Source organism: Hippichthys cyanospilos, chromosome 6 (genome assembly GCF_059441005.1).
Source record: "Hippichthys cyanospilos isolate Australia breed blue-spotted pipefish chromosome 6, RoL_Hcya_1.0, whole genome shotgun sequence".
Classification (NCBI taxonomy): Eukaryota; Metazoa; Chordata; class Actinopteri; order Syngnathiformes; family Syngnathidae; genus Hippichthys; species Hippichthys cyanospilos.
Window position 1 is genome coordinate 11,727,466 of NC_142374.1, and position 27,405 is coordinate 11,754,870.

Genomic DNA, 27,405 nt, shown 5'->3' on the forward strand with positions numbered 1-27,405 from the left:
GCTTATACACATAAATGAGAATGTATATACAGTATGTATATTTCAACAAAACCAAAGAAGCAAGGCTTATAATTTATTTATTTACATACATACATACAAAATCCAAACAACTCACAAATATGGCCGGGTTTTTCTTTTTGCAACAAACAAATCCAAGGCAGAACACGTTTCTTTTACAAATGCCAAAACAAAGGAATTCTTTGAATAATATAAAATTGAAAAATAAAGTCACTTGAATTCCTTGACAGACTTGTTTATGAGATGAGACATTAAGGCAAATGCAAGGACACACGCACACATTGGAAACACATATACACTTGGTCATGGTTGTGTTGAGTCCACCATCCAATTCATGAAGCAAGTATGTACTTCAACATAAGAAGGTTGTTTTCGAGATAAGAGGCACGTTCTTCCCAGGCCTCCTGCAAAGTACAGTTCAGTGGAACAACCAAAGTCCAACAGTGAATTGATTTGCACAGAAAAAAATCACTACCAGATTGCACATTACTGTAAATTTATTATTACAGTAACTACACAGGCAATATGTTCATTGTCAGTGGGGAAAAATACAGTAAAGTCAAAATATTCACAAAGGAAGTTGAAAAATCAAAGTTTTTTTTTTTTTTTTGGTTTCCGTTTGACATTACTAGTACCTTTCAATGTTATGCCGCTATGGAATATATTCAGCCGCTATGGAATATATTCAGGAACAAGTATTCAACCGATATGCCCTCAATTAATTGATTAACAGTATTAACAGTATTTTTATTTTTGTTTTATCAAACATTGTACTGTACTGTGCAAAATGCTGGTATTATTTTTGTTCACTCGCGTCACCATCCAGCTTTGAAAGGCAGGGAGGGCCAAGCTTTTTTTTTTTCCTGGCCAACAGCAACACATGTATAAAGCTTCACCTTTTTTGTTTTCATTTTGGAATCGCATCATCCAATTAATTGTTGCAGCCTTACAAAAAAGTACGAGCAAAACGTAGGTAATAATTTGATTTGAAGTTTAAACTACCACTTTTGGGGGCACCGGGACTTTTGAGGGTCCACTGGACCTGAAAAAGGCTCTCATGAAACTCAATGACTAGCAACGCAATGATCAAAACGGCTTCCCAATCACACACGCACATGATTTGGAAACAACTTCTTTTCCCCAGTGACAAAAACTCAACCTCGGGATTCTGTGCAAACATTCAATGTATAGCTATACAGTTAACATTTATACATATCTATGCATTTATAGTCATATATTTCTATAGAAGATTTTCCAAAACCTAAGTCAGCACTTACTCACAAGCACATCTTGTCTCTGTGACAAAAGTAGACAACAGCACTGCTTATTTTTTTTTTTAGGTCTTCTCTTTAAAATCTCAAAGAAGTACACACGACATGGCCCACTTATCTCAATTCAGTCACGGCACGTTTAAATATCACTTTATTTACAAACGGATCTTAGAAAGTCTAATTAAAAGAGCCCTGATGAGAACATTTAACAAAATTAGGGAGCCTCTTTTGGGGGGGCCAAACTGAATATTTTGGGCCTTGTAACATCCATTTGGATTTTGAAATCAACGCCATATACATCACATGGACTAATTCTTAGATCATGCTTTGATAGCACCAAAGATACAGGAAGAAAAAAAAAAAAGACACACACACACCCGTGGGCTAGGTCCGCGAATGACCCCCCCTCCCCCCAGATATGATCCAAGGCCACTGTTTTCCAAGAAAAAAAAAAAAAAAAAAACCAAACATTGCATACCTCTTAACAAGTGGACGCCATGTGCAAAACCATTGACAAAATAAGTGTAAAAAATGCATTTTTTTGCCCCTCTCTCTGTCTCTCTCATCCTTTATTCAGAAGGAGACATATTATGAAAAGTGAATTTTTAAGGTCTTGTATAGAAATGCAGTAGAATCCTCACATGAATTTGATTTGTTCCGTGATTATTGACCAAATGTCTCAGATAAAAAAAAATCCATGCTTGCCATTAAAATGAACTGAAATACCAATACTTTGTTCTATTCCCATTAAAAAATGTAACGTAACGTTTGCTTTACTTAATGAAAACGTAAATTCAGTTTTTTTACAATTGTCCCTCCTTCCCTAAAAAAACAAAAAAGAAAAAGAAAAAATATATTCCCAAACACAGACCTTGGTCGTCATCTTAACGGAATTTTTTCACCCTGAGAATGACAATGTGCTGTCTTTATCAATTATGTATTTTGACCAAATGTCATTTTTTTTGAAGGGGAAAATGCATAATATGTCACCTTTAAAAGGACTTCAAGGCAGGACCCCTCATAATGTACCCTGAGCAGTACAAAACTTGAAAAACCTAATTCTGAAGGTCAACATCTTGGAGAAAAATCACTACTCCCAACTTCAGCTTGCAGTCCACTAAGGAGGGAATTCTGACCACGGTTCCCCCCGCAGCCTGAGTGCTTTCCTGCCCCATGTGACCAACCAAAGAAGCCCTTTTCATTTAAAGCTTGATCAACATGCGATAGAACTGTGCTTGATTCAATACACTGAGATTGCAGTAAACTGTAACACTTTGTGCTCAAGTATGATATTCCAATACAGAGGAACCTCCAAAGAGTTATCAGACAATTAGCAATACAACAGCAGTTTTGGGGGAAATACAACCCAAAAAGTTTGCCTCGCATCAGCATACCTTGCTAAAATCTTACTGGTTGTGTTCTATTTGTTTGGCTTCAAAACACTTGGCTTTGGATTTTCAAAATGTGGCATGTCTTCCTTTAGTGCAGTGCAAAAGAATAACTTGATTAAATATTCAAAATGTTAAAAGAGGCTTATCTTTCTTTTTTCTTTTAAAGTCCAGTACAGTATTTTTGTATTTAACTTTTAAGCATAATAATATCTGTATTTAACTTCCAAGCATAGTTGTTTTGCACTTAATATTTTGAGACTGATTTTTCGGCTCAGTGATGGAGTGGTTAGCACATCTGCGTTGTTTTTTGTATCATTTCTTTGAGACTTTTGTAAATGTTCAATCTGTGCAAATTTTACTATGCTTATGATAATCTTAAATAACTTACCAGATTTCTCAGAGATTGTTTTCCCTCATTTTCAACCCCCAGGCGTAAATGATTTATGCATTATTCCTTTGGACAGTTTTCAAATTTGGGATTTTTTTGTTTTAAATTGCATTTTACTTAGTACAGTTGTATAGCCATTATTAAGCCTGCCTTACCCCTAAAGGTTGTTGATTCAGATTGCATGATCTCCCCATGCTTTCTTCATGTACTCCTGCTTCTAAAAGCGAACGTGCTTGTCTTTTTGAAAATTGTAATTTGTCCTCAGGTGTGAATTTGAGTGTGAACGCTTCTTTGTCTGTCTGTAGCCTGTGATTGGCTGGCGGACCAATGAGCACAAGTGCTATAGAAAATGTTGTTGACAACAGACGTTCCACTGTGTTCAAAAAGTGCAATAACGTTGTGCTATGTTAAATTTTGTGCTGTTTCTTTCACTTGTGACTCAACAGTCAGTTAGTTGTCAAGACACAAGTCAAACATTGTCAAAATGCGACAGGAAAGCACTTTCATTTATGGAAGGAAACCAAACTTTGGAGGTAAAACATGATCTATGGCCAGCGGGGGGAATGTGAGGACCAAACCTTGGCCGCTCCCGTGGGTCAGCACGACTCCTCAAGCGCGTTGACAACCTGCTCCAAGATGTCAGGGCAGCAGTCGGCAATCTGTTGCAGGACGCAGTTGGCGTACTCCTGCAGCTCGGCACTTTCCTTCTCGCACAGCTCCAGCTCCTTCTCCAACTGGACAAGGAAGGGCAGAGTCATCAACATTGAATTTGTTGATTTTTTTTTTTTTTTTGGGGGGGGGGGCTTTCTATTCCTATGTTAATTTCAAGTAACTTTGTCATATGGCTGTTTTGACCTAACCGAGCACATCAAACATCAGATGCCCACATTTATTTGCTCTTACTCTACCTGATCCGCGGTCATCTTCAGGAGCTCCTCTTCCCAGTCGTCTGGGTCGCTACGGTGGTAGTGGGCAGGCGGAGTGAGCTGGCTGAGGATGTTCGGGTCGCGGTCATAGCAGAGGTCGGTCAAGTGGGCAATATAGAGCTTCAGTTTGCTGCGGTTCTGGCACAGGGCTACAACAGGGGTTATCATCTGTGGGGTGAGAGATGTTAAGTCTTGTAGTGATACTTGGGTTTATGTGGGGAACATGATGACAACAAAACACCAATCATCTTTGTCACAATACACTGAGCATGGTCCTGTTGAATGAAGACACAGGTACCGGTATGTTTACTTTATTTTTTTGCTATGTTTTTTTTGCTGTGCTTTTGTAACTCAAATAAAAATATGATTATCATACAAAAGCATTACAAAAGAAAATGTACAGTTTTGAATGATCAAAAATTGTAATTATTGCACATACTGTACAAGTCATGGGTTGGATGTAAGTGACATCGGGGGTGGGAGGCAAAGGTCACCCTTGGGAATGTTCTCATTTTGTATTTTTTGGCAGCTCTGGTTCTCCTTGGGCAAAGGCATTTCAGTGCCATTCCCGCTGCATTTATTTTTTTCACTTCGGGACTTTCTCGTACCTCAACCTTTGACTGGGCATTTATAAAGATAAGATACCACTTTATTTTGATGGGTTGTTCAATTATGCTTTCAGCTTCCCACTTGATGTTCCTTATTAATTGAATGTGCTCGTTTGTTTAAAAATTGCCTACTCTCTGCCTCCTGCTGTTAGGCTGAGAGAAAACAACCAAAGAAGCTGAAATATGAAAACAGTCACAATGAAAAAGGACTGACGTTTTTGTCATATTATGATTATGTAATATAACATATTAATATGGTATTTTTGGTACGTTTGTCAGGATCACGTCATTCGATAGGACATGCATAACCATGATGTTCTGTCAGATACAATAAGAGTCCATTTTGTACACGCAGGCTGCGCATGCTGACACACTTACAGGACGTAATCAAAGATAAGCACACATAATGACAACCATCAACAATGAGAGCAAGAAAATGATGAAAAACAACAACAAAGACAAAGCGAGATGAATAATTGGTAAAAGATTGAATGGAGCATTGACAAATTGCAAGACATGTTGGTTTTTTGAAATGAGCTCACCCTTGGAAACAAAATGGCAGAGAGAGAGAGAGAAAGAGAGGGGGGCGGACACAATGTTGGCTACGCCCAAATACCCTCCTCATCATCCTGTTAGCCCACAATACAGGCCAGGTGCAGCATTAAGAGAGAAATATACGGTTAGTCTGTGTAAATGGCCGAGCATCAACACATATGGTTATCTTGTTGAGAGAAGCAGTTCCTGTACTGTAAGAATTAAAAGATAAAGCCAGTCGCTATCAGAGGTCGAGTACACAACCTGGTCTGGGGAGGGCTTGTGGTTCGTCTGGTCGGGGGCTGTCTTCAGGTGTTCGTCCTCATAATTGTCCGCCATCAACTTCATACGGTTTTGAGTCTGAGAAAATCAGAAAAAAATAAATACAGTTCATAAAGTACAGTTTTTAAAGGCAGTTAGAAATCCAATATTTATTAATATCGGCATGGAATTACTTCAGTATATCGGTGTGTCTTGGTCCTTTTTTTATTTTTGCACCCAAGTCTGACATTTTATTTTCAGTTTCTGCCACATATTATTAATTAAAGCAACCTGATTTAAGAAAACGGCAAGTGAGAAAAAAGATCAACTTAAACTTTGAGTTATTTCATCTTATAAACAAATAACTCATAAAACTATAATTTGTTTGCTGCACTATACGTCAAGTGTTTTATTCGTCTCATCACTCCTGTTAAATTCAATTAGTTTGAGGGAGATAACACAAAACGTTTATATTAATTAATATTTGTATATTACAGTTTTTATACAGTAAATTGCCCAGTAAAGTTTTTGATTTCAGGGGGAAACTGTTCTAACATCTTTTAGGACAAATTTGGGAGCTTTAGCTCTGTTTTTTTTTTTTTTTTTTTTTTAAACCAAAAAAACGTCCTACCTTTCTCTACTGACATTCCAAATGCAACATATACTGTATAAATAAAATACCTGTTGTGACATATTATACAAATACAAATTATGACTGCAGCAGAGATTGCTCCAAAAAATAGACTATTTTCAAAGTGGACTCACTGTCCACCCTTGCTTGAGCTCGCAATAATAATTAACTGTGAAGCAAAATGGGAATAATAAAAGCCTTTAACATGAGGAGGAGATGACCCCGCATTAAAGGAGTGTTATTTGACACCAGCTCAAAAACAAAGTAATTTTCCGATATATTGTATGAGTTTTGACATTTAAATAAAATTTGTCCCACCCACCTGCTGCTTGAGCTGTTGCACCAGTCGATCTTTCTCTCGCTTCAACAAAGACACTTCGTCCTGGGTCTTCTTCTTTTTGGAGGAGGACAACTCCAGCAAGGCAATGTTTGCATCCTTCTCACTGATGGCTGCTAACAGCGCCTCCTGCCTGTCAAGGAGGGAATGAAAAGAATAAATAAATAAAGTCCCTTTCCTTGACTCTTTCACTACCGCTTCTTACTTTTTTCTTTTACCTAAAATAAATCAAACATATGGCATGTATCACCTTATAAGTATAAAATACTTGGGAAATTAGTTACAAAATTCCCGCTTCCATTTCCACCAAGAAATACCACTCAAACTGTATATTCTATTGACCACAATACTTGTACAAAAAACGTTCCAGAGAAGTGAAAATTATCACCAAACGCATACGATACATAGTGATTAGTGTAATATATAGTAACATATTATCAATATACTACCGCAGTATTAGGTTGTTAATTCTTTTATTTATCATTTATTTTATAATTTTATAATTGTACAACGCAACCTACTTTGTTGACAGTCGCCCCAGCACTGGCTTGTTGTGTGTGGAAAAGTTGCTAAATGCCACTAGAAATCTGGAGATAAGTGTGTGATGAACCGCTGAAATGCCATTTGAAGTTATTGTTACGATTCTTACACCCACTGCAATTTTTTTGAAAAGCTGTGGGACACATTGTTCCAAAGGGAGTGAAAGGGTAAAGCCACAGAATTAAGTGCAGAATTAAGAGTTGCTGTGTACTGCTAGCACGCGCACTACGGTGTCTCAGAGACCATACTTAGGAAGCAATACACCAAGCAAGTGAGAGCAAGCAAATACGAATACAATTATCCATTGCGCAGCGCACAAAAGCGCAGACTCTACAAAATCGGGGCAAATATATCAACACCGCTTAGTTACCCCGGGCTTCCGCGGACATAAACAAAGAGGCCACAGCCAGAGGTGGGAGGTCCATTGGCACTGACATGATGACTGACACAAGCACTGGACAATACAGGCCCCATGGCGAAAGTCTAACACTTCTACACTTTTCTAAGCACAAACACAACTCTTACCAGTCAAGTAGAATGCAGGACAGCTATCCAGGCACACAAGGATTAAAACAGACAAACAGCACTGAGCATGCACCTGGCTGTTTGCAATACAAGGAAGCCACAGCTGCTCATTTTGGCCGTTCTTTCAAGAGTAAATTCTTGTTGTATCACGATGTCTTTGCTTGCGTTTCTTTTGTGTTTGGTGTGTGAACTCAAATGCATAGAATAATAGTCATCCTAGCTTCCAAACAGATTGTTGTGCATTGTCATAAAACCTGTGCTGCGTGAAGCGGACCCCTCAACCCATTTACTACTTCTTTCATTTACAATTGGCATACAAACCTTCTATTTCCTTTTTTTCCGTTTTTATTTGCGATTGGCATACAAACCAGAAACTCGCTCGGCTGCACACAAGACAAACTGACATCCAAAACGTAATTTAAATTACGTTGGTCACTTTTCCTCCTTTGCTGTCCGAAGCTAAAAGAAGCATGACAGCCTTTCGCCATGTAATATGAATAGCAATTACTCGATGTACGATTGTACTGTACATAAAAATATGTTGATTTGATAGAACACATTTATTTATAACTTATTGAAATTTATGGTGGGTTTTTAAAATGAATCACTGTCTGAATGTTATACAATGTCCCTTTAACACAAATAGTGAGGGGGGGTTCGAGTTGATGATGGGGGATGACCACAAGGAACGGGGTTAAAAGTTAACATTTAGCCTTAAAAGTTAACATTTGTTGAAAGGTTCTTTATAAGGTTCTTTATTTTGTTAATGTTGAAACGAATACAATTTTAGGTATACTTATACCATTTTTAAATCGATAATGATTGTATTTATTGTCACCATGGCAATCAGGGGGCATGTGAAATCTTTTCCCTTTTTTAGGGGCTGCTTGGCAAAAAAATAACTGAGACGCACTGCCTCAACACGTGTTAAAATGAATGAATACATGTTGGCAAAAATATATAATATATTATTTTTGTATCAGCAGAGCTATTGGGAGGGACAGTGTATATCATTCAGTGCAAAATAGCAGGAACGGCCGGAAATAGATGACATTAGTCAATCAATAGCCCACCCTACTGTGAGTCCTTACTTCATCTCTAGCACCTCCTCCAGGTGTTTCCTGCGCTCGGCTCGCAGGGTGGTAAGGTGGGCCTCCTTTTCGCACAGAGACTGCTGAGTGGAGGAAAGTTTGGCTCGCATGGATTCTAGCTCCTGCTTCACCTTCTCCATGGCGCCAAGCAATTCCTCCATCTTGAAACACATACAGTTATATTAAAAGAAAATATAGAAAATTATGTCATTTTTGCCATGATGAAATGTTCTAATAAAACACAGGCGCAGCTGTTTTATTGTGAAAGTCAAAGGGGTGAGTGAAGTAGCATTCAGTGATGGTAGAAGTTGTATTTACCTGTTATTTGTCGATTGTATACGCTCACGAGGCAGTTTATTAGGTACACTGACATAAGCCAATTGAATCTAAAAGCAGAGCTGAATCATTTTCGAATTATTAATGATCAGTGTCATCAGTTAAAAAAGGCAAAGGTACCATTAAACAATAGGAGTTACACTGCATGGTTCAAGTGAAAAAAAAAAATCTCGTTTTTTCCTTCGAGTGGCTTGTGTTTCAATATCCGTTGCTTAAAGGGTTATAACACCACAACAATGGTAGATCCATTGGCCAGAGTATGTCCCTTTGTAGCGTGTTGGCATTTTGCTCTGGAATTTTTCTCATTAATGTGGTGTTTGGTTAAATACACACATAATTCTTTGTTTTATGTATAGTTGTTTCATGAAACATCAATTGAGAATAACAATAACCAATTTTAAGGAAGCACTCGGCCTCTGTCTCATAAATTGCTACTTTCTGTGAAGTTTGGAGCCACCATCTAGCATCTATAACTTAATACTTTGCTAACAATTCCTTAAAGACAACAAAAAAAACCATTCCTTCTCAGATTTTGCAAGGCTACTAAACATTGTGGCCAGAGAGTACATGTACTGTATGTACTCCTAACACAACCAGAAATTTCATTTTTTTTTGTTTATTTAGAAACTCCATGTGTATCTCAGGTGACACATGAGCAATATTAGTTTTAAATGCAAACAACAGGTAAACATGACACTTTAACAGCAACAAGTCCAACACAATGCAATACAGTATTCCCCAACTGTGCCCTAAAAAGGTTTGTATTTGCCAATGTGAGCAACAAGATGGGAGAAAACACTAACTCCAGTATTTATTTCACCCTTTTTCCTTGGTATCAGTATGGAATAAAAGCACTGTCAAAAACATGTATTCGTTTTAAACCATTCGTATTCAAAATGTCAAATGAGACCCATTTTGGAAAATCCCATAGATCCGCAAAAGATTTGAATATATTCGGTTTGAGATGACCGAAAATGACATTTTGACTGCTAATTGATTAATATTTGCTTAAAAGTAAATAATTTGCTTGGTTCGAAGTAGGCTTATTCTTTTTCATTGGTTTGCGCTTAGCAAGTAAGTTGGCTGTGTTGCCCTGTCAAGATTTTGCGATGTCTTGGGGGGGGATTTGTTTTAACTATTATTTACTGTATGTATTTATTTTTTTATTATTATTATTATCTGTATGTATAAATCTTTGAAGCCTGTTTTATATGTTGCTTGTTTTTTTGTTTTTTTTTAAAGGGCAATAAATAGACGTGATTACTATTTTTGGACATAATCGTGCAACCCTACTAGAGAGGATAAGCGGCAATAGAAAATGGATGGATGGAAGCTCAAACCCCAAAAGAAATTCGGGTCATCCATCCAAAGACAGCAATCCACAGAGATTTGTGCACAGACGTGAAGTCATGTTTCGTGAAGAGACATAGTTGTGCGAATGAGAGTTGTATTCAAAATACTTTGCACTTGCAAGTTTGATTCATAGTCAGAAAAAAAATTCAAACACAAACAATTTAGAGTCTTACGCATACGAATGGTTAAACACCCATATGACTGGTTAAACACACATATGTCTTTTTGACAGCGATCTCACTGCATTCATCAAGGGTCATTAGGGCACCAAAGCAATATTTTCACATCATACTTTGATGCCTGAGCACTATTAAAGTGGCAAGGAGAATTTTTGAGCTAATAATGGAGGTTATGGGAGTTTCCCCCAAAAATAAAAATAATCATTTGTGAGGAGTGTATATGAGCAGAGGGGACACAGTTTAAGAAATAACTTCTTTGAGTTACTTTTAGGCTGCATGTGTGCAGAAGGTGTTGCTGTTCATGATGCTTTTTCACCTCTGAATGGGATTCTCTCACACACATACATACTTACATACTGGGCTCATACCTTAGACCACTTTAAGTGGGCGAGGTTGGACTCATGCATTGCATTGAGTGAGAACTTCTGACAGGCAGTGAGTAGCGCAAAGTGGAAGAAGGAGAGAGAAAAAGATGACAAAAGAACTGAAAGAAGAGAAGGGGCGGCCAGCAAGGAAGAAGGATGTCATTTAGAAAAAAATGGATGATGACCACATTGCTGGTTCTCTTCCAACCAACAGTGAGGTGGGAAACAGGTTCTTTGCACTAGCCATGCTTGTACCTGTTTCTCCTGCAAGGACCTGGCAGCCTCCTCCTGGGCGAGCACCATCTCTCGCTCAGCGGTGATCTGAACACTCTCTCTCAAGGCCTCCTCCAGCTCCTCAATACGCTCCGCCTTCTGACGCAAAGAGTCCTATAGACCCAGCAAGCAGCAATCAAATCAGGTTCATGTGAATCCTTTGTGCTGAGTGTCATGTGCATACATAGAAACCTCACCTTCACCTGTAGCGAGCTCTCAGACATGTTGTCCTCACGCTTCTTGGCCTCCTCCATCAATCGGGCATTTTTGCTTTTTTCCACCTGCTCCTTGTGCTTTAGAGATGCCACCTTCTTTGTCTGATCTTTCATCTGCCTACAGAAGGCATCATAGAGACATAGAAGGAAACAGCTGAGTTATTCTTGGAGAACTAGTACAGGAAGAGTACACAAATAGATAATGGAGCCAAATTTGAGAATTTTCCCTCCCTTGCAAGGAAAAGTCGGCAAAGGTTCAATAATTGGTTGGCTCAAAAACAGTTTACCAACCAGTGTGCTACTACATAGTGCGACATGAGAGATCAAGGTTGTTCTTCTTCTCCTTTCATATTTTCCCTTCAGGAGTCGCCAGAGCAAATCAACTTCCTCCATCTAAGCGTGTCTCCTGCATCCACTTCTCTCACTCCAACAACTTTCATGTCCTCTTTCACTACATCTTTGAACCATCTCTTTGGTCTTCCTCTAGACATCCTGCCTGGTAATATCAGGTTTATTCCGATTATCCTAATTCAGCTAACTGAATAATATTTTCAATAAATAATGTATCATAGCTAGTCCTTGTTTTGGTGCTTAGGTCAAAACCCTGTCTACAGTAACATACAATAATGTATCAGTGCCACTGAAATACAGTGAAACTCACAGCATTTTCTGTAACACGAGGAGTCATTTGGCCAACTACTTTCAAGCAAAAATTTGAGATAGGAATTTTCTGTTGGGGAAGAGGGAAATGCAGACTTCCCTGACGCAGCCTGCCACCCTCATGAACCAATGTCGAACAAACGGAAGAAAATGGATGCATGGATGGATGGATGGATAAGGTTTTTTGTGGTCAATACTCTTTCTGTGTCAAATACGCTGACCAATGAATTCAGTTTATATTTCAGTGTCTAACATTACATCAAAATTACACAAGGTTACATTTTTTTCATGTAACCATTACTTTGGTGTGGATATTTGGAGGTCAAAATACAATCAAGTTTTGGCTCTCCAAAAAGGACTTGTAGCGTGCCGCTATATTCAGTCTCAACTGTGTGTTAATTTTTTTCCCGTGTTGGCACTATGTGGTAAAATGCACACTTTATGCCAACCTACAAGTGATGCCTTCCTAGAGTTTATTAAAGCACATCAAGTTTGAAAAAATGTACTTTAAAAAAAGGATTAATCATGGTGGATGTAAAAGATGAATATGTAAAAGATGAAGCAAACACGAGAAGATTGGAAAGGAGAAGTACTAACCTGGAGTTCATACTGTCAGGATGAAGGATTTCCATTGAAAAGGCAAGCAAGAATTAAAAGACGGTGTGTACAAATTAGGAGAAGGAAAGAATAAATGGGAAAACTTTTAAAAATTGACTTGACACACTTGAAGTCCTCCGGTGAAACAGGTCTGTATTACCTCACCAGCAGACACATCAATTTATTCGGCGCCACCAAAGCTCAAGATAAAAGGAGATGCTATTGAGAAGTGAAAGTGCATCTAGATGTTTATTCTCAGTTATGACTGACACTCAAGTATGCGCTTACCTTTTTTCACCGCTCATAAAATTTAATTGTAGCATCACAAAAAAAAACCCCTCACAAACGCATTCTTTTCAGTCGACCCAACATCTTAGAACATATTTAACCTTTTAGAAGGCTTGTATGTTGCAAAAGGTTTTCTTTTGTTGACATACTGACCTGATTATGGAGTCAGCGGGTTTCGGGTTTTATTTTTTGAATCAAATATTCTATCAAACCTATTTTTAACTGATATTGATCACCTGTCTATCGTGATATTTACATCTTGCTACTGAATCAGCAAATCCTCTGCAACATCAATGGAAACAAATTTCAGACAACAAAAAACCCACCCCTCCAGCTCGTTGATCTTCTTGTCTTTGTCATTTTTCTCATTTTCCATTTCCCGGAGGATCTCAAGTAGGCGATCCACCTCAGCTTGTGCTTTCCCAGAATCCTCTTTGTGGCGGGCCACTTCCTGCTCCAGAATCTTAATGCGTTCTGCCAACTCTGTGTTGGCCTGGGCCTCCAGGGCTGCATTCTGAGCCTAGAAATGAGAAAGGAATGTGATGAGCAGGATTTGATGCATTTTAGCTTTGGCCTGCAAGGTTATCATTATATGAAACAGTATACCCACAAGAGCAACAACAGTGATTTTGAAAGTCATGCAATTCGCGAGATGAGCATCTTACTCTCTTAAGGTGGTTATCCAGTTTGAGACACTCCTCCCTCTTCTGCTCAAGGGCAATCTCCAGACTTTTTAGTTTGGAGTCCTTCTTCAGACCGGAGGAGGCCAACGATGATGCATGCTCCTTCAAGTCCAACAGAGATGTCTGAGCACACAAACCAAAACAGAAACAAAGCATTTTCATCTTTTTAGACAAACACAGCAACTGTGACTCATAATGAAAATAACGTGGGTGATGAACTGAATTTGGAAATAAATGATTATCACCTCTCTGTCCGACAAGTCTCCCTGCAGCAAGCTCAGCCTTTCCTTCAGCTCTTTCAGCTCTTTCTTGGTGCACTCCAGCTCCTCTGTCTTCTCTCGGTCGTCTCGATCTCGCTGCTCTTTTAATCGCTCTATGATTCGTTCCTACCAAAAACAGTAAAGAAAATAAAACACATATTCCAGACATCCATTTATTGAAATTGATTGTGTAAAGCTTTAAAAAAGAATCCTGAATGCAATTTTATTCATCCAGCCATCCATTTTCTAATCGCGTTTAATAACTTCAGCTTATTTGTAGTTGAAGCTCAGGTGTGGACAGGCAAGTCAAAGCTGACTAAGCCAGGTCATTTCTATTTTTTAATATCAGACGAACATACCCAACATGATAATAATGTACATTTGGGAGAAATATGTTCCATTACAACAAACAATGTTTTGTTTTTGGGACAGTGTTTATTTCATCATCTGTAGATCACATGTTTAAGAAAGCATTCATCTGTTACCTTTTCAGCAAGAGACTCCTCCAGTGTGGTGAGGGCAGTGTCTGTGTTGGATGTGTCAGCCTGTAAAGACTTTACTCTCTCCTTGAGGCTGCTCATCTGCTTCTCCTTGTCCCTCAGCTGCTCCTGCAGGTTCTCAATCTTTGAAGCAAACATACTGAATCAGCCATGGCATCATTAAAATGTGGAAAAGGGGCTCTCAAACTATTATTATAATACAGTGGTACCTCGGTACTCGACCGCCTCTATACTCGACCAAATCGGTGCTCAATCAAAAAATTCAAGTAGAAAATGCATCGGACCTCGAACAGATTTTCGGTTCTCGACTAGCCGAGCCGACCCGAACGCGCTCCTCGGCCCTTCTCGGCCAGCGGGTAAGCGCCAGTTCAATTCAGACCGCCAGCGGAGTAAGACGTACGCAGTTTGTTCGAGTATTTCTTCCCGGATTTAAACTTTTTTGTGTTGCTCTAGCCCTTAATAATGGGTCCAAAGAAAGACAGTGATAAGGGGAAGGCAAAGAGGAAAACAGTGAGGACCACTATTGAACTGAAGAAGGAAATTATAGCAAAATATGAAAGTGGTGTACGAGTGTCCAACCTCGCGTCGCAGTTACCTAGCGTCATCATGGAAGGGGATTCCCCTTCCAAGGAGTAACCCTCCCTCCCGTTCTCTCCACATCCATTCCTGTATGCCATCAACCACTCTCCAAAACGTAAGTAAATTATACAAAATGGTTTATAATGCTTTATTTATCTTTATCATGTACTGCTTGTGCACATTTACTTGTGCACACATACTTTCCATTATTTCTTATGGGAAAATTGGTTTCGGTGTTCGAACAAATCGGTACTCGACCACCACCTCAGAACGTATTATGGTCGAGTACCGAGGTACCACTGTATATATTTCATGGTATTTAAAAAAACTGCGCTAGAAAATGAAGTGTCTAATAAATTTAAAATGAAGAAAATCTGAATGGCCTTGTAGCTTTTTTTTCTGTATGCGGCCCTTGAAGGATAAAGATTGGACTGACCAGTGTGGAATCTGCACTTTTTTAGCTTTTAAGATGATAAGCTTTAAGATGAAATCACCTTCTTCTGAAGCACATTGACTTTGCGCTCCTTCACTTCAAGCATGTCCTTGAGGTCGTGGATCTCTCCACTGAGCGTGCCTTTCTCTTCGGACATTTCTTGGATCTGCTTGCTCTTCTTATTCAGAGTGGCCTCCTTCTCCTCTAAGCGCAGACGCAAGGCATCCACCTAACCAGGAAGGTAATGGTTCTTTTTATTTCTTTCTATCCCATGGTTTGAATGTGATTGCGCTATACCTCTGTCTGTAAAATGGCAGCCCTCTGCTCCTTGGCAGTAAGAGACTCCTTTAGGACTTCAATGTGCTGTTTGCTGTCTGAAAACTGGTTAGTGAGTGTCTCCAACTTTGTCTGCAGGCCAAGGAGTTCTGTGTCCTTCCTGGAGAGGTCCTGCTTTACCTGCTCCATCTGGGTGGCAAGAGGAGACAAAACTCAATAACAGTTCCTTATTAGGGTTGCAACAGGAGGGAAATATCCCATTTCAATTGGAAATTTACTACAATTCCTGTAAACACCTATGGAAAGTTTTCAACGTTGAAAATTCATAGAATTGTCTGACTCTTCTTATAAACTGCTAAGTTCATTTCCCCCTCTAAGAACCTCAGAATTTATCTTACCTTGCTTTTCATGAACTTCGTGTGGCTGCGGTAGACCTCCATTTGCTTCATCTCCTCCTGACGCTCCTCACAGCTCAGAAGGCCATTTGACTTCATCATGAGCAACTCCTCCTCCAAATCCCTCAGACTTCTTTCCATCGAGTTGAGCTTTGCATCCTGGAGGTGATGAACATGTTCAGATGGCAAGTGACATTACAGGATCCATAGAATTCAGGAATATTCTTTTCAATGCAAACTCACCTTCATGTCAATGACTGTCTGTAAAGCCTTAGTTTTCGTGGACTCTGGTGTTCCCTCATATCTGCGATGCAACTCCTGTTGACAGACAGAAAAATCAGAAAAAGACAGAACATTACACATTGCGTCATCCATTCATTTTCTATAGCCACTTATCCTCACAAGGCTTGCTGGTGGACACCCTGAACTGGTTGCCAACCAATTGCAGGGCTTTAATTGCCTTATTTATTTATTTATTTTTATCACAACATTAAGTTTTTATACTGCTATTGTTAAGGGGAACCATAATTCAAAACAAGCAAACAAAATATTTTTATACCATCAATATTGTAGCACATTATAACTATGTCAACTACAGTATATTTAAAATGCAAATTATATTTAAACATCATTTATAATAAAAAAAAGAACCAATATTAGTATAAATATATGCCTTAACCCAATTATACATTCTCCGCATTTGGGTAAATACGTGGTGTATTTTACATAATGTAAAATTAAGAGACAGTTGGCACTTATTAGTGTAGAAAAATATGAATACCTCCTAAGATCTGTTAAACGTACTCAGATGGGTATGAAACAAGATCAACACTTTGATAGTATGTCAGTATTATTCTGAGTAACAAATGTGGAAGTACAGTTGTATGTTGAACTTCCTAAAGTATTCAATACATGACATTACTTCTCTCAACGCAGTTATCTCTCTGTCTCGCTGATCCAATAAACTTTCCAGGTGATGCCGGTGCATCTCTGCATCGGCCAGCCTCCTGGTGCGCTCCTGGTCCTCCTCTGACGCCTTAGCAGATGGACCTGAACACATTGTGATAGTGCTATTACATAATAGCAACCCTGTGAACTAGAAGCTGCTAATACATGAGAGGAAATTTGGGATAATTTAGGCAAATGATGTATTAAATTCAAAACTACTTTGTCACTTTGTCTCAAAACTACATTACAGGCAAAAACACAAGGTGACACTATTTTCAGGATTTACAGCAGCATAACATAAACCCAGCCTGTCAAATGTGACTTGCACGTTTTGTTGTTTTGACACACAGCAACGCAATTTCACACCATGAATAGATAAAAGCTCTAAAATGAACAACTAGACAAGTATTTTGGTTTCCCAGGTATCTGTAAATATCTTCAAAACATATAGCGGTGGACACCAAAAAACAACTTCTTTCACAGTAAACAATTCTTAGCTAATGTGGTGTGGAAAACAAAAGCTTCTAGAGCTTCCACACACACCTTTGCTTTGCAACATCTCCAAGAGTTTCTTGATGGATTCATCTCGGGCCCCCAAGGTTTGCTTTTGGGTGTCAATTCTCAGCTCCATCTCCTCCAAAGTTTTCCTGAGGAGAAAGAGCTCTTTGGCCTGCCTGTCATGCTCGCAATGCAGCCGCCTAAAGTTCTCCTCAGTCGGTTCCGATGCCAGGGCCAGATCCCGGCTTTGACTAGCTGGGTCCTGCTGGAGCAGCTGGTTTAGGTCTCGCTGAATCCTTAGCTCATCCTGGAGTGCCTGCACGGTCATCTGGAGATGCTGCAAAAGGGGATAATGGGATGACAAGATTATAGAGAAGTAATACATTGGTGTCAAGGAACCATGTTGAAGAGAAAAACAGAGGCAAACTTTGTCTAAAGAGATGGAGCTAAATTTAGCTTAGGTTGTTATTTGAACAATGTGCATGAGAGTATCGCCTGCCCACTATAAGGGCTGAAATCAAATTTAAGATTCACATATCGGTTGGTGAAACAATTTTGTCCATTTATTTTGCAAATTATTTTAAGAAAGTGTAAGAAAAAACTGAATACAATGATTTGAGAATACATAACATATTTTTATTTGAACATACTACGAACAAATGATACATATTTACTGTTCATCAGTTCGCACATTACTGGTCATAACCAACACTGACAGCACTTCAAGCACCAATACTGTGGATATATGTATATAACTTTGAAACTTGACCACTTCCAAACATTTTTTACAACTTTGTCCGCCAGGTCACATTGTCTATTTTTTCCCGAGATCTCGCTATCGTGTGATTTTCTCTGCAGGATCTCATTAAAGAAAACAAGCCTCCTAAAGGTGCTATCTTTAGGCCCAAAACATCAACTCAGCAATGTTTTTAGTAATAGTGACAAGTCAAGCAATACACATTCAGGTAACAATTTCAAAGTTATATTAGTGGTTGCAATATGAAGATGATGATGACAGACGCTACATATAATTTCATTCTATTATTTCAGTAAATTTTACTGTGACATTTGATAATATAGGTTGTTGGTTTTTGCATATGCAGTTTGAACCTTCGTCATTTTTACTGCACAATTTTTGGAACTCCAAACATTTCTGTTGGGACCCATTACTTTTTAATATTGCGAGTCCCGGGGACCCAACAGTTTCCAAAGGTAAAATGAGTACTGAGTGCATCATGAAAAAAAAAAAAAAATAAAAAAATCTCAGCACACAAGTGCCAAAGGTTAGTCAAAAGCTTAACCATCAACAAATGGTTTGGCAGAGGTAATATGAGGTCATGTTGCTTTTCGATATACTGTATACCAGCAGTCGGGTCATCCCAACAGTGACGCAATTTTGAGTGGTTTTACATTGCAGAGCAATAACAAAGCAAGTGGTGAAACCTAATCAGACCAGTGTAGTGTTGCATTGTTTGTTGCTTTTGATGCCGGTCCACTTGGCTGTCGTAAAGCAAGGTCGTGTCACGCACTGGTCTGAAGACACTGTGAAGCTTTTCACAAGGCACAACAAAAGAGACACATTCACCTTCCCAGTTTCAACCCCCGCTCTTTATTTCTCACCTCCTCCCCTCGCTCCCAACATTCACATCCTTACACAACGTTAAAGGGACAGTGTATAAGATTTAGTGTTTTCAGTAAAATGGAATAAATTAAATGATTGTGCATTTCATAAACTTGCAAATGAATGTGTTTCCTAATGACCTGCAGTATATTTTAAATATATTCATAGGTTTAGTTATGATTAAATTATATTACATGGGGGGCGGCACTACTCTGGAGGCTGCCATGGTTGTTATAGCTACGGACAATTGTAAATGCAGCACCTCCTGCTGTCCGTAATAAAAAACTGTCAAATCTTATACAGTGTCCCTTTAACATAGAATGCGGGATTTGTTGAATGAATTTGATTCATCTAATGGACATGTGTCAAAGTCACGGCCCACGGGATCCAACCCGCAAGAAGGTTTCCTCTGGCCGGCGGGATGATACTGTTCTACTATACTATTAGAACAGGCTTACTGCAACTTGCGGACCACAGGTGTTTTATACACATCAATTCTACATTTCCCACATTGCAACGGTAGCACGCCACAGCGATAGGCACCTTCACTTCATTATTCATCAGAAGTCTTTAGTTAGCATAACAGCAAAAGTCAACTTTACCCATCAAAAATGACAAAATCGAAGGTAGACACTGAAAAACAGGGGTTTCAAACAACGGATGACTATTCACAGGGGTTGCTGGAAAACCTGTGTGTCTTCTGTGTAAATAAAGTGTGGCGGTAATGAAACCGTATAATATGAGGTGCCATCATGGAACGAAACACTTAACACACATATGGACGTGAAACAAAGGCTACAAAAGGTGGGAGGATTAAAATGAGGTCCTAAACCTCAGCATTCTCTGTTCAGAAATGCTGAATCCCCCAAGCGAGGCTGCTGTCAAGGCTTGTTTTATTGTGCCAGAAGAGCTTGTGAAATTACACCAGTCAGTCACAGGAGGGGGATTTAATCAAAAACATTATGCTTAATGTATGTGACACAGTTTTCCCAGACAAAAGGCAACTCTTTTTATACATGTGTCTGAGCAGAATCACCATTCTTGAGCATGTCCATCAATCTAAAAGAGCAGCTTGTGATAAAGGGAAAAAATGTAATCGCATATTCAGACTCTATGGACGAGAGCACATTTCTGACATTGCCTAGCTATATTTTTTCATCCACTGAGTGAACTCCAGCCAGAGCGTGACAATTGAGTTTTTAGCATTATGTCCTATGCATGGCACAACTACAGGACATGATCTGTTTGGAGGTGTCAAGACCCCAACCCCAGGTCTACAGGGGGAACCGAAGCACCGTATCGGCCAAAGGTGATTCTATCAGGTAGGTGTGAAAAATTTACTCTGTGAAGTCTGAACCCGCTAAATACCAATTTATGTTTCAAATATGTTTTTAAAATATTTCACTTGAGTGACTGATAGAAAATCGGTGATACAATTTATTTGTTTGAATAAAAATCTGCCTACATTTGCTCTGATAATATGCTGATGGTGTCATGACTAAAATCGCCTCATTCATTTAATATACATGTTATGGGGATTTTTATTTAAAGGAAATTCGTCTTTTGTGACTGTTGGAAATGAAAAACTATTCATTTAGACAAGAAGACAATAGTGCTATATTCATTCTATCCAATCATTGAGTAATATTAGGTTCACTAGACTAAGTGCACTTTTCAATTTATTTATTTATTTTTTGTTTAATCACCATTTGATCAGGCCAGCTCTCGGCTTGTAGTTCATTTTTTTCATTTGCCCGCCCCCCATCCATTTGACTTTTCACCCCGGCCTGACCTAATGGTAAACAATACATCATTTGCAGAGTGCAATAATGATAGCAGCCACTCTGCTCACAAAGAAAACTTTTTGCCCCGATCCCGTTCTGCTGGAAACCACGTGATCGGCCCTGCTCTCTGCTCACATGATTGGAACATCTCTATTAAATACACAAAGATTGTTGAACTAAATTTAAATATTATGCCAAGAGGTAACACATTACATTTAGCAAAGAATGAAGGAACATCCATCCATTTTCTCTAGCCGCTTCTCCTCACCAGGTTTGCTGGCTTTTAATGGTGCCTATCGCAGCTGTCTTAGTAGTAGGGGTAGTAGGCGGGGGACACCTTGAACTGGTTGCCAGTCAATTGCAGGGCACATAGGGATGGGCAACCAATCACACCTAACGACAATTTAGTGTCCAATACATCGGCCATGCATGTTTTTGGAGTGCGGGAGGAAGCCGGAGTGACCAAAGAAAACACACGCGGGCTTGGGGAGAACATGCAAACTCCACAAAGGAGGGCTAGAGCAAGGTGGAATTGAACTCGGGACTCTGAACTGTAAAGCAGACGTGCTAACCACCCTTCCACCGAGCCGCCCATGAGTGAACAAATTATTAGGTAATGAGAATAGGAGATAAAAGAGATGCTTAAATAACATGGATTTGAAATAAACCACAAAAGTAAACAAACATCAATGACAGACAATAGTTGTAATTAGGAAAAAAAACAAAACGCCTTGAAGGTATGAGTCTGCCAATATGCGAGGACAACATGTGAAAGCAGACATCTTTAAATTACAACACCCACTGATTAGCCAACAGCTGCTTGGGCATGACTGGAAACAGTCCAAATTGCCTCTGAGACTCAGTGGGGGTAAATTAAAGAGATCTGCCTTTTTATTAAGAATCCCAGCGCAACAAAGAGGGTTGCCTCATTTTATCTTGGTTTGGCTAGTCCAACAATCATATGGTGGTGGGTCAGGGACATAAATCAACTTTTTTCTGGGAAGAGTACAGCATAAAGATAGAGAAGTTAAAGCTCGCAACCTATTTCATCCATTGAGCAGAAGAATATCACTAAATTCGTACTATATATATATATATATATATATATATATATATATATATATATATATAAAGAGGATTAACTAGATGTGTTGAACCTACTAGAAACCCATATAAAGAGCACTTAAGCCGACTGTAGAAAATTAATACTTTTGCATGTAGATGGAAAGTCAATCTCAAGAGCACAGCATTTCCTGTGGCACACTAAAGCGTTTCACACTCATGTTATTCTTGCTAAATGGGTTTGTTTTTTGCGTTTTGGCTATAGCGCTAGGCAAAATTGCAAATTCTCTTCCCTTTTAACCATTTTACAAGCATTTTTTTTTCACAAGTCCTTTCAGAACATTTTTGGAAGAATACTATTTATCCTGGGTGTATTCTCTTCCGTGCCTTCAGTGAATTTCAATTTTTTGTTCAAAACATACGTTCCAACAATGAAATTCAATAAAGTGATTAATTGTGTATACATAACCATATGATGGTATCGTGTCATTAGGGATCCAGCAAGATAATATTTTTAGAGGAAATTATTCTACTGACTATCCCATCTAAAAATTATTTTGCATTATTAAACAATAATGATTAAACATAATACAACAACAAATATGCATGACAATTACATGTATTATTTTCACTTAATGCCATCATTCTCACCTTCTATACTGCAGCATATGTAACTTTGAATGTGTGGGCATTTAAAATGGACGTTGCTGGCCTGGCGATCGATATTAAAGTAAAAAAGTATGAGTTGAATTGGCTAGTTGAATTGTTAGCTATGTTTAGCAGCTAGCTGCTGACTATGAAAATTAGTTTGATACCAATGGCCTAAAGTATTAAAGTAAGCAACATAAAAAAAAAATAAAAAAAAAAAAAATTAAAACTCACCTGAGCTTCGTCTTGAATCACACGGTATTGTTCCTTCCACACAGAAATTTTTGACACCTCGTCTTTGCGGAGTGCTCGTTCTTTTTTCAGCTCTGGACTCCAAAATGTCTTAATGGAATTCATGGATGAGCTCAGCTTGCTCTCTTTGATTTCCACTTCCCGCCGCAACAATTCATTTTCCCGCAGAACCTAAGACACACAGAAATAAAGACAGTTGAGATGTGACAATAATGGTATGTACCTCTGATTAAGCTCTGAAAAACATGTCTAAGCTACAAACATTGTGCAATGAAGTTTTCACTAGTTTGCACAAGGGCTTAAACATATATGATAATAAGACAAAAGTGGTTTTGTTACGGTTATCCTGAACAATGGCCAGATGATAAATTGTAATTGTATTGATGTGTGTTCAGCTCCGTTCAACTGACATACCGGTACGACCTTTCAATTTTGGTGTTGATTGACAACTAAAGCCAACCAATGGCAATTATCTGATAGTGAGAATGATTGGAAGACACGGACAAACAAATGCGAACGCACAGCACACACTCTAAAATGTCATTTTCAGGTGATGGTATTGATCATTAAAGCAGGGTTATAGTACAATGTGAATTTGATTATTTTTTATATATTGCTGGCTTTGTTCATGTTAATGACTATCTGGAACCTCTACGTCAGAAAACAGCACATTTCATACCTTTTTGTATTGATTAAAGCTAGATGAGCTATCAATTTTACCCATATTCAATCAAGACAAAGTCAACCAGACTTAGAAGAAGAAATACCTCCTTGAGTTGGGCCTGAAGGTCAAGTATGGTGTTGTCCCTCGCCTGCCTTAAAGAATGGGGTACTGTGGATGCCAGGTGGTGGTCCCCAAAAGCCAAAGCGTCACCCGCCATCAGGCCCACAGGCAATACTGTGCTCGAAGGCACCGAGGTGGAGATGTTGGGTGTGCTTGCCGCCACCATGCCAGAGCTGCTCCTTGATCCGTAGGTCACCCGCTGCCGCCCCATGGTGGTCATGGCCACGCCTGTACTTTTGGGGAGGTGCTCTCCCATGGCCACTTCATTGTCACTCAAGTACATTGGTCCCGAGGTGGCATACGCTGCGTTGAGGGACTGGATGTTCTCCATAGAAAGTGTCTTTCCCCCCGCTCCTCCAGGACCTACTCCACTGCCACCAGTGCTGTTAGTGCGTCGGTGACCCATGCGAGGGGAGCGAGGAAGCCGAGGGGAGCGACCAGATCCCTGATTACCTCCCCCGCCTGCATCCCTGCCTCCACTATGGTTGGCATCCCCTCTGCCAACAGAGCGGGCACTACCATACATGTTCTATAAAGGAGACTAAAGGCAAGCAGCAAAAGTGGAGATGGCAGCCTCTGATGGGTGTAATTGTTCACGCTGATTTGTGCTTGTGATTATAGTTGCTCAACTGGAGGCAGAAGGCACAATGTTCATGATGGAAGATGTCCCTACTCTTTCTCTGGCAGGTGACAATACGCAGATATTCTGTTTCCAACAGGAGCCGACGCAGCCGCCGTTGCTAAACGTGACGTTGATCTGCAAAGAATAAAGAGCCCTTTCCCATTAAGTGAAGTTTTGTATACATTGTGACTGCATAGATTCATATCATATCAAGTACCAGGTATTACATTTTGACTTAACAAGCTTAGTAGCTTACCCATGTATAAGTATAATAAGTGTTACTCAAATAAGATAGCAGTAGAGCTTGTCTTTCTATTTTTTATTTTCTTTTAATGAATTTTTGTCATACTCAGAATTTCATGCCACTTAAGTAGGTTGATATCTACATTTGTGCAAACAAATTGGTTGGAATCCTTGTATCTCCAAAATCACTTTTCAGGAGACCCCAATATCACTATTTTTTTTTTTCAACCATTATTCAGCATTGCATTGTGAAACATAGCAAACGATTTTCAACACTACATTGGTCAAAATGTATTTTTTTTAAATAAATAAATAAATAACTCCCGCATGTGTGAATGGACCAAGACCAAAATGTCGTTAAAAAAATGTGAAATTCACCAAAATGTGACTTATTAAGTTCTGGTCTGAGACTAATGGTCTATAGACTATCTCTATATATATTTGCTGCATATGGATAAAAAATTTTGCCTCTTATAACTTTACCTACATGATGGATTGCTTTTAAAATAAATTACAAACACAATTCCAATAAAATTGGGATGTGTAAATTGAAAATAAAAACAAAATACTTGCAAATACTTTTTCACCCAACTGAATATACTACAAAAACAAAATATTTCTTTTTTTTTTGCTAATATTAGCTCTCTTGGGAATTTGATGTCTGGAACATGTTCCAAAAAAGCTGGGACAGTAGGCAAAACAAACCAAAAAAGTTGAGGAATGTTCATCAAAGACCTCGTTAGAACATCCCACAGGTGAACAGCCTAAATGGGAACAGGTGGGTGCTATGGGTATAAAAAAGAGCTTCTCTAAATTGATTGGTCATTCACAAGCCAAATGTTCCTCAATATTAAGTTAAAAGGAATTTAGGAAACTTCAAAAGCCAGCATATGTGATGGTATAGGGCTGCTGTGTAAGTGCCAATGGCACAGGTAACATTCATCTGTGAGGGCACTATCAATGTTTAAAGGTACTGTGCATACCGTGCATTGGTTTTTCATGGACACCCTTGCTCATTTTTGCAAGAGAATGCCTAACCACAATTTGTACTTGGTATAACAACACGGCTTTGAAATAAAAGAGTGTGGATCCTAAACTGGCCTGCCTGCAGTCCAGATTTGTCGCCCACTGAAAATATGGGCACATTCCGAAGCATAAAATCCAAAAACGGAAACCCAGGACTATTGACCAAATGAAGCTGTATATCAAGCAAGAAGAGGGAAGAATTCCTCCTGTAAAGTTTCAACAATTCGTGTTCTTAGTTCACAAATGTTTATTGAATGTTGTTAAAAGGGAAGGTGGTACACATGAGCCTGTCCCAGCTTTTTGGAACGAGTTGCAGCAATAAAATTCTAAGTTAATAATATCTTGTCTTTTTAGTGTATTAAATTGAATATAGGTTGAACACCATTGGCAAATAATTGTATTATATCTGTATTCATGTGTAATACAACGTTCCATCTTAAGCGTAAATAGGTCTCTTAAAGTGAAGAATGCCAAAGAGGCCCTTTACTTAACTCCTTTGGTTGTTCTCTTCTTGGAAGAAAAAAGTAAATATTACCGGTAACACTGCAACTGCATTCCCAGAAAAACTCAGGTGCAACTTTATGTCCACCTCATGCAAACTCATGCAACTTTATGTCCACCTCATAACAAATCCTTGCAAAAATCTTGCCAATAAACCCTTAGTTCCCATGCTGTTTTTAAGGCGTGACAACCAATCTATAAGGAAATGGTCCAAATTCCATTATCTAACAAAATGTATTTATTTTTCTGTCATCATTATAAACCCCAGTATGTTTCCTGGCTGGTGAGGGAGAATGTACGGTAAAAGTCGATTTTGTTGCCCAAATGTAAGTGCCAACCACCAGCCTGCGTGGCCTTGCTAGCGGCTAGCGTTTCGTCAAACTACCGGCTAACGGTGACGACTAAACCTTTTTCAAATGGAAAAAAAATCCCCACTTTTAACAACAAACGTTGTCTGGCTATAAGTGTGTGCGTTTTCACGATTAGTTTTGCTTTATAATAAGCGATGAGAGCAAATAACGATGTGCTGACGTATACGTGTAAACTAGCAAGGGAGGGAAAGGAAAGGGGAGCGAGGAGGAGGAAGGGAAAACTCCATCATTGTACAAATGGTTCTAAACACCGATCAACCACTTGATTGGACAATGTCATTCATCCAACGCCAACACACAATCAAAATGTCGAAAGCAGAATGAGACGTATTTCGCACAATCCCATGACACCGAACAAGGGTCCGTCATGATGGAGACTCCCTTATAATCGAACCATTATCCTTGGCAGCTTCGTATGCGTTTTTCAGACATGCTAGTTTGTCATTAAAGGGTTTGACATACCTGTCATTCCCGTCAACACACGTTCAATGTGGCATATGGAGGCTGGTGTCTTCCACGTACGCGGTCAAGCCAGCAGAAGCTGTCTTCTTTTTTTTCCTTCGCTACTAACACAATAGCCAGTGGTGCGAAAAACTACGTTTTCGCCGTCTGTAAGCATACCAAATATGCCACGACTCCTTAAACAACTATGCAATATGTATCCGATGGCAAAATGACCGGATAATAAATGCTAGTAGCTCGACAGTTGTCTATCAGATCATGCCATCTTTTTTATGCCAGAACCACACGAGAGCCAGCCAGCCAAGGCGCTTCCGTGACGTAAGCAAGGCTCAGATACGCGTTCCCGACACTGTCCGCGCCACGCTTGTTTCAACTGCGCGTTCACGAGAAGGAGACAAACGCAACATTTAGGAGACTTGCAGCTATTATTTATAGTGATGTCGGCCATGCATTTGGTAACACGGCCTTCAGTGCGGATTTAGCTAATCTAATTCACGTATTACCACTAACATCATATCACGAACAAAGAAACGAATCAATTTTGTCCTAAATCCAATACGCATGCAACTGCCTCCTCCCCAAACACACACACACACACACACGCACACACACGCGCGCGCACGCGCACACACACACACTATCAGTTCACACCTAATATTTGTCTAGAAAA

General features: G+C 39.2%; 1 protein-coding gene across 6 annotated transcripts; it reads right to left on the reverse strand.

Moving 5' to 3' along the window:
- Positions 1–60: 60 nt before the first annotated feature.
- LOC148422169 (ELKS/Rab6-interacting/CAST family member 1-like) lies at positions 61–27,022 on the reverse strand. 6 transcript variants are annotated; one of them, XM_088416775.1, is made up of 22 exons: positions 26,736–27,022; positions 23,494–24,267; positions 22,709–22,897; positions 17,405–17,696; positions 16,836–16,963; positions 16,157–16,231; positions 15,917–16,072; positions 15,540–15,707; positions 15,304–15,471; positions 14,216–14,353; positions 13,716–13,856; positions 13,453–13,593; positions 13,114–13,307; positions 12,500–12,511; positions 11,225–11,360; positions 11,010–11,141; positions 10,758–10,814; positions 8,522–8,682; positions 6,351–6,498; positions 5,401–5,496; positions 3,977–4,162; positions 61–3,802 (listed from the first exon to the last, which is right to left on the reverse strand). In XM_088416775.1, the coding sequence occupies exons 2-22, from the start codon at positions 24,034–24,036 to the stop codon at positions 3,665–3,667; spliced, it is 3,399 nt and encodes a 1,132-aa protein (XP_088272901.1). In that variant the 5' UTR covers positions 24,037–24,267; positions 26,736–27,022; the 3' UTR covers positions 61–3,664. The 6 variants fall into 6 exon arrangements, 4 of the variants coding, with proteins under 4 accessions (XP_088272901.1, XP_088272902.1, XP_088272903.1 ...); XR_015865866.1 differs by lacking the exon at positions 61–3,802 and adding an exon at positions 5,145–5,231 and having other exon boundaries at positions 4,014–4,162; XM_088416776.1 differs by lacking the exon at positions 12,500–12,511.
- Between the last annotated feature and the right edge of the window lie 383 nt (positions 27,023–27,405).

Excerpts from the sequence above, each read along its gene's own strand:
- LOC148422169 (XM_088416775.1), bottom strand. The coding sequence starts at position 24,036 with ATGTATGGTAGTGCCCGCTCTGTTGGCAGAGGGGATGCCAACCATAGT. Across the intron at positions 22,898-23,493 it reads TTCAGGCCCAACTCAAGGAG|GTTCTGCGGGAAAATGAATT; the intron begins GTATTTCTTCTT and ends TGTGTGTCTTAG. Across the intron at positions 11,142-11,224 it reads AGAGCTCGCTACAGGTGAAG|GACTCTTTGCGTCAGAAGGC; the intron begins GTGAGGTTTCTA and ends CTGGGTCTATAG.